This window comes from Scardinius erythrophthalmus (genome assembly GCF_964197995.2).
Source record: "Scardinius erythrophthalmus genome assembly, chromosome: 1".
Classification (NCBI taxonomy): domain Eukaryota; kingdom Metazoa; phylum Chordata; class Actinopteri; order Cypriniformes; family Leuciscidae; genus Scardinius; species Scardinius erythrophthalmus.
The window spans coordinates 18,499,160-18,506,743 of NC_138221.1; the positions used below are offsets into that span (position 1 = coordinate 18,499,160).

Here is a 7,584-nt window from a genome sequence, read left to right on the forward strand (position 1 = left end):
AAATAACTTGACATCCGGTCTTTGACACTATTAAAACAAACAAAGTAAATGATTTATTTTAGATTTTGGCAGATTAGCTCCTCCCACTAAAATTTACCATAATTGAAGCCCCTCCCATGTCAATCACATCATCAATGAAGCTCCTCCCACGTCAATTACATCATCAGTGAAGCTCCTCCCACTGCACTTCTCCAATATATGCTGTAAATTCCCATCAGCTACAAGTGAAGACGAGCATCAGAGCACCAGGAAGAGCTGAAATCTGCAAAGACTGAGTTTATTAAAGAGGACAGTGAGAACATGAGTGATCCAGAACCTTGCAGATTGAAACACACTGAATATCCTGAAGAACAAAGAGGTTGGTGTTTATTCCCAATTTACAAAAAAAAATGTTCAATTTTTAAAGGAGGAAAATCAGACACACTTGTTCAAGGGGTGCTATTATGCTTTTTCCATTTTTCCAACTTTAGTTAGTGTGTAAATTTACTGTTCAAGCATTACAAAAATCTGTTAGGAAAGTGAATTCTGTTAAATAAAATATCCCTTTGGATTGGACTTTGAGCTTTGTAACCAAGAACTACAATGAACTGCTCGTTTGGACTACAACGTTTTTTTTCTGGATCTTGTGAAGTCATAATTTTACTCATTTAAATAATCTACTCCAACAGAGGACAATTAAGGCCTGTTTGAGCTGCGCTAGCGAAGATTAAGAGTGTTGTCGCTGTTCTTTACTTTATAATCTCAATGTTTGTCTGTGCGCTGCACATTTCATGAAGGATGAGAGTAAAATGCAGGCTACACACAAAAGCTTCTCCTGAAATAGAGAAGTTCCCACTTGTGACAATCTGTTTATGGATCTCAATTTAAAAGAATGTCTTATTATTTGTTGTGTTTTTTATTAACTGTTCCAGTTATAAGTTTTATGTAGCTGCTATATGTTGTAAACTAAGGGCAAAGCTTAACCTCTGCTAGCCTAACTAACATAACAGTATTGATGTAGTGTTTACTGTAGCTTTTGTAAGACTGTTCACAGCCTGTTAGGAAAATTATCCATGATTTTGTGATCGATTAGAGCAATTTTACACAAATAGAGCAGAACTCGCAGGGGTGGGACATTTCCTGAACATGCGCTAAGCAGTGCTAATCACAACACACTGGATAATAACAGACCGTGATCTTTGTTTTCGCTGCTGAAACAGATCAAAAAGAGTCTATATTGTGTCTAAAATGTAAGTGACTTAATATTAACTGAAGTCAGTGTCACATTTTCAACCGTGATGTATTCAGCAATCTTACTCGTGTGATGTTGCTTAACTGTATCATGTTACAAATATAAAATTCAACATTCATTTTTTTAATGCAGTATTTTAAAACTAGGGTAGGTAATCCTGTTCAGAAACACTTTTTTATAGTGGGTGAAATCCTGAGAGTAGTCAATACATTATGTGTTCAGAAAAAGGAATGAAAACAATCAGACCTCTGTAGCAGCTGCAGGACAGTAAAAACTCTGACCAATCACTGCCACTTGGTCCGAGTGTAAAGAACCAATCAGATGCCTTCAGAGCCAGGAGGAGTGTCTTAGCAGTGTCAATCAAGTTCGCGTACGGGCTGATCGCCCCTCTCCTGCACAGCGCGTACCGTCATTCAAAATCAAGATTGCCGGTGTGCCGAGCAGCTGTGCTAATGGTGGACAAACAACCAAAACTACCAATTTCTCGAGTGGAACCTGCTCATACAACAAATTGACTCAGTGTTAAAACTCTAGCCGCATAACATACAGATAAAATGTCACGCACTGTGCAAAGCAACAATTGAAACCTGCTAATTCACTGGCTTGTCATGTTGCTAAAATAATGTACTAGCAAACCTTATTTAGCATTACATATCGTTAGAATATAATATATTTATAACTCATAGAAAGAGTGCAACGTTATAAAGTTACATTACATGAGTAGGCTACTAAAATACATCTTATTTGTTTATATTCATAATGATAAAGTTAGATTTTTTTATTACATGTGATTCCGACATGATGCTACATGCACTGCGCTCCTTCCTCTCCGCTCGTCTCAGGTAAATAATGCGTCTTCCAGCTCAGCTGTCGGAGTCGCGCATTCATGTGTTTTGGGGGCGTGGCTTTGGAAGGACCCCAGAAGGGAGAGGGTGGACTGAATGGAAATAATGAGCTGTCTTTAAAACAGTCGTTAGAGGTTTACATACACTCGATTTTTATACTTTCTTTTTCAGAATACTTACGTTTTAATTATGTATTAATATATATATAAAGTTTAAACAAATTTGAAAAATACGTTTTTTAGACCATTCTTACCTACCCCAGCTTTAAGTGAGTTTCTGTGTGTGCTTCGCAAGTTCGCTCATTTGTTTTGATTTCTCCTCGAGAGGCTGCGTGAGCCTCAACAGTGAAAAATTACCATCAGTGCACTCGACACTTACACCAAATGAATGCAGAATCATTCTCACATTTTTGTTGATTCCAAGTTATTTTTGATATTGACGTTTTAATTAGGCTAATAGTTTGTCGGGCAAGTCAAATTCACTTTCACTTGTTCCGGACAAGCGTTATGTTATAAGGGGGACTTCCCCCCCCCCCACTCATTGTAGACAGAAATGGGAGATTATAATAAACATTCTGCATCAATAAAAACATAGAACATTAAAAATAAAATTCATGTATCACGATTATTCCTCTGGCAGTATAACTTTAAGTCACTTGAGCAGTGTGCAGCTCCTCATTTAGATCTCGCTACTGATTTACACCAGCATTGTTGACAATGACCTCATTCTGATAATGTTGCACAATTAAAAGAAAAGATGAAACGCAGCCTCTATTGTTATTGATTCTTTGCGGATGTCTACCGGAAGTTAAGTTTGGGCAACAAAGGTGCACATGCGCAGTAACGGTTGTTTTTGTTGCCGCCTTTGAAACCATCCATTTAAATGCATGACTTTTTTATATTTTATGTCATTTCACTATTTCTCTCTTCAAATTATTTTGATGTACTGAAAATGCAATTCACTTTCTTTCTTTTTTCATGTCAGACCTGATGGAAGAGAGCGAGGAGAGTGAAAAACTAAGTGAAGTGAAGGAGGAAAATCATGTCAAACCTGGAGAAAAACCTTTGAGTCGCTCAAAGACTAAACAGACATTTTTAAAGAAAACAAAAAGCCAAGAAATCTTTGTCCTGCACTCAGTGTGGAAAGAGTTTCACAACCAAACAACATCTTGATATTCACATGAGAGTTCACACTGGAGAGAAGCCATTCACATGTGATCAGTGTAGAAAGAGTTTCTCAATCAAACAACATCTTAAGATCCACTTGAGAGTTCATACCGGAGAAAAGCCGTTCACATGTGATCAGTGCGGGAAGAGTTTCACGGGAAAAGCATATCTTGAGATTCACATGAGAATTCACACTAGAGAGAAGCCATTCACATGTGATCATTGTGGGAAGAGCTTCAGTCAATCAACACACCTTAAGATTCACATGAGGATCCACACCGGCGAGAAACCGTATGCATGTGATCAATGCAGCAAAACATTTCTCGATTCATCAAACCTGAAGAAACACCTGATACTTCATAAGAAGGAGAAGCCACATTCATGTTCTGAATGTGGAAAGAGTTTTTCACTGCTGCCATATTTACATAAACATCAGAAAATTCATACTGGTGTGAGAGAGTACATGTGCTTTGAATGTGAGAAGACTTTTACTTCAGCGATCTGTTTAAAACTGCACCAGAGGATTCACACTGGAGAAAAACCTTACATGTGTTCACACTGCAACAAGAGATTCAATCAGTCATCAAGTCTGAAATCACATGAGATGATCCACAGGAAAGAGAAACCGCACACGTGTGATCAGTGTGGAATGGGTTTCAGACACAAATCAAGTCTTAAGTATCATATGAGTATTCACATCGGAAAGAAACTGTTCACATGTGATCTGTGTGGGAAGAGCTTCAGTCAATCGGCATGCCTTAAGAGACACATGAAAATCCACACTGGAGAAAAACCTTACAAGTGTTCACACTGCGACAAGAGATTCAGTCTGTCAACAAATCTGAAAAAACATAAGAGGATCCACACTGGAGAAAAACCATACAAGTGTTCACACTGCGACAAGAGATTCAGTCTGTCAGCAAATCTGAAAAAACATGAGAGGATCCACACTGGAGAAAAACCATACAAGTGTTCACACTGCGACAAGAGATTCAGTCTGTCAGCAAATCTGAAAAAACATGAGAGGATCCACACTGGAGAAAAACCTTACAAGTGCTCACACTGTAAAAAGAGATTCAGTCAGTCAGGAACTCTGAAAAAACATGAGAGGATCCACAGCAGAGAGAAGCTGCACACGTGTGATCAGTGTGGAAAGAGCTTTTCTTTTAAAACTCACCTGAAGCGACACATGAAGATCCATACAGTGGAGAAACCGCATCAACACAGTCTCAAATCACAGTAAGTAGTTAATCAAAATTAGTTTCCTAACAGCCATGATGACTGAAAGGACATTTTTCTGACTGCTTGGTTTCTGATTGGAATGTTTTTTATTATAACAAGAAATAAAAATGTTATCTTGGATCTACCGTGCCGGCTAGTTCCTATAGCTGAGTTTCTAGAACTATGCGGTGTGAAAACCACTAATGACTTAACATCTCATAATGGGACTTCATCACAATAATGACTCAACATGTCGTAATAATAAGATACTCCGGATCATTTTCCTAGTTGCATTCACACAGACAGTAGGAAGTCTGAAATGGCAGACAGCGGCGTCTTTAAACACAACATTTACAAACATAAACTGTGGATGGAGAATGCCGTGACCAGAGCTTGTTTGTTGAGTGTAGTGGGTTTCTTTATAAAGGAGATGGACTGTAGATGCATTATTTACACAAATAAAAAGACTAAATCTCTTATGACAACATGCAGTGTTACACATCATCCAGGCTTAGACATGTTCACAAGTCCCTGAGGTCCAAATCAAGTCTCAAGTCCATGAGGTCCAAGTCAAGTCTCAAGTCCCTGAGGTCCAAATCAAGTCTCAAGTCCCTGAGGTCCAAGTCAAGTCTCAAGTCCATGAGGTCCAAGTCAAGTCTCAAGTCCATGAGGTCCAAGTCAAGTCTCAAGTCCATGAGGTCCAAGTCAAGTCTCAAGTCCCTGAGGTCCAAATCAAGTCTCAAGTCCCTGAGGTCCAAGTCAAGTCTCAAGTCCATGAGGTCCAAGTCAAGTCTCAAGTCCATGAGGTCCAAGTCAAGTCTCAAGTCCATGAGGTCCAAGTCAAGTCTCAAGTCCATGAGGTCCAAGTCAAGTCTCAAGTCCATGAGGTCCAAATCAAGTCTTGGAGGTCCAAATCAAGTCTCAAGTCCATGAGGTCCAAATCAAGTATCAAATCTTTGAGGTCCAAGTCAAGTCTCAAGTCAAGTCTTGGTTCTATTTTATCAGTAGGTTTTTGTTTTCAGCTAGTTTTTTATTGTAATTAACAGTGTATTAAATGATCAAATCAGATTACCTTTACTTTAAAGGGGAACTTGGCAACTTTTTCAACTTAAATCCATTTAGAAATCATTTGGATAGTTAAATAACCTTATATGGTGAGAATGGTGACTTTCCCCGCACCCCCCAGCGTTCCCCGGCGGAAAACCAACCTTGCAACATGTGGACTAACGTCCCAGTAAGTTGGAAATAGGAAGTCTCGTGAGAAGTAAGAACGAGCAAGAAACACGAACTGCTTTACGGCAATTCAACATAAACACACACACACCATATGATACTGTGTATGATGTATTTCCCACCTCGGTAGACATAGCTCCACACGATAAAGTTGGCCGGCTCCCATAATAACAAATGCACATGAGCAGCGGTAGAAAGGGGGAGGAGGCCGCCGCAAGTGAGATTTTTTTTTTTACCACAGTGTTGTGAAATATACGGCCCACAGCTGTAGGGGGAGCTCGTTGAGAAAACACGCGACAACAAAAGTGAAAGTCAGTAAAATTGCCTAATTAAGCAAACAAAATACAACATAAACATTTACCATTACTTTTCAACTTTTTATACATAATTATCTGAGTTGTGTAGTTTGCTGTGGTTTAAGCAATGAGGGATAATGTAGTCTTCCAGTAAGTGTTGACCGTAACAAAACCTGTGTATAGACAAGCGTTAACAGGAAACAACGCAAATGACAACATTTACATCTAAACTGGACAAGCTCAAAACATTTTACTCCCCATTTACACCTGTATTTAGTATCGTCGACGTTTGATCCAATCAACCAAAACGCATTTTAATACCAGGTGTAAACAGGGCTATAAAGCTCGCACGCCTTTCACTCTAAGCTGGTTACTATTTGATCGCGTCATCTAAAATGTTGATACAATTTATTCTGTTTTTTCACTTATTTGGCCTGAACACTTTTTTGCTATTTTCAGGTGAATAATTTTGTCTGCCGAACACTTGGTGCATCCCTACTTACATGGTTTAGACCAGGGATGGGTAAACTCAGTCCTGGAGGGCCACTGTCCTGCAGAGTTTAGCTCTCTTTTTGTACATGATTAAAGTTAATTACATTAACTAAAGTTAATGATTTAAGGGTCAAAAGCCCAACTAAAATCAAACACTGATCTCCATAAAATTACGTTTTTCTCCTTCAGTGATTCTGCTTTTTAACATCAGTTGTCTTCAATGTTGGCAATAAAAAAATAAAAGAGTTCTTAATTCATCTTTGACGTCTGTCTGTTATTCAGATATTTTTGTTTAAAAAAAATTGTTGTAAATTTTACTCATTTTAAATGGTTAACTTTTAAGGAATTAATTTGATTAATTAGTACTCAATTCTAATTAGTTAAATTTAATTAATAATATTGTTTGTAATCTGTTGCCACAATTTTATTGAGTAGATATAGCGCATTCATTTTTAGTGTAAATAATGCTGGTTAATACAACGCAATAATATTTTTTTCTTTTAACAATTACCCCATAATTTATTCAAGCTGCAATTCATGCTGGGAACTGGCACAACATTGTTGAATGTAAAATTGTTTGTTCAAATAACTCAATTTGTAAAGTTGGGCAAGTTTTGGAAAAATACATGATAACCTATTAGGTCAACGAAACAAATGTTGCAGAGCATTCCTGTTTATTTATGTCAAGATAGTAAACATACTCATCCCAAATAATCTTTGTTTAAGATATCTTTACAATCACATAAATTGAAACACACTTTTTTACTTTACTTTTCAATCCGGTTTTCGCAACCTCCACAGCACTGAGACAGCACTTCTTAGGGTTGTCAATGATCTCCTTATGGCCACTGACTCCGGTTCCACCAGTATTCTAATTCTTCTAGATATTTCCTCTGCATTCGACACAATCTCTCACAGTATTCTCATCTCACGACTCGCTGCTCTTGGTATTTCTGGAACTGCCCTATCCTGGTTCACCTCCTACCTGTCTGGTCGCCGTCATTACATCTCTATCCGCCAGGCTAAGTCCACTACTGCCTCTGTCCCACAAGGTGTTCCCCAAGGTTCTGTTCTTGGGCCTCTTCTCTTCATTATCTACA

General features: G+C 38.2%; 1 protein-coding gene across 1 annotated transcript; it reads left to right on the forward strand.

Moving 5' to 3' along the window:
• Nucleotides 1-223: 223 nt before the first annotated feature.
• LOC308687079 (uncharacterized protein) lies at nt 224-4,485 on the forward strand (the record flags this gene model as incomplete). The annotated part of the gene is made up of 2 exons (XM_081359323.1): nt 224-358; nt 3,061-4,485. Exon 2 carries the CDS (start codon nt 3,256-3,258, stop codon nt 4,483-4,485), a length of 1,230 nt encoding a protein of 409 aa, XP_081215449.1. The 5' UTR covers nt 224-358; nt 3,061-3,255.
• Nucleotides 4,486-7,584: the final 3,099 nt, after the last annotated feature.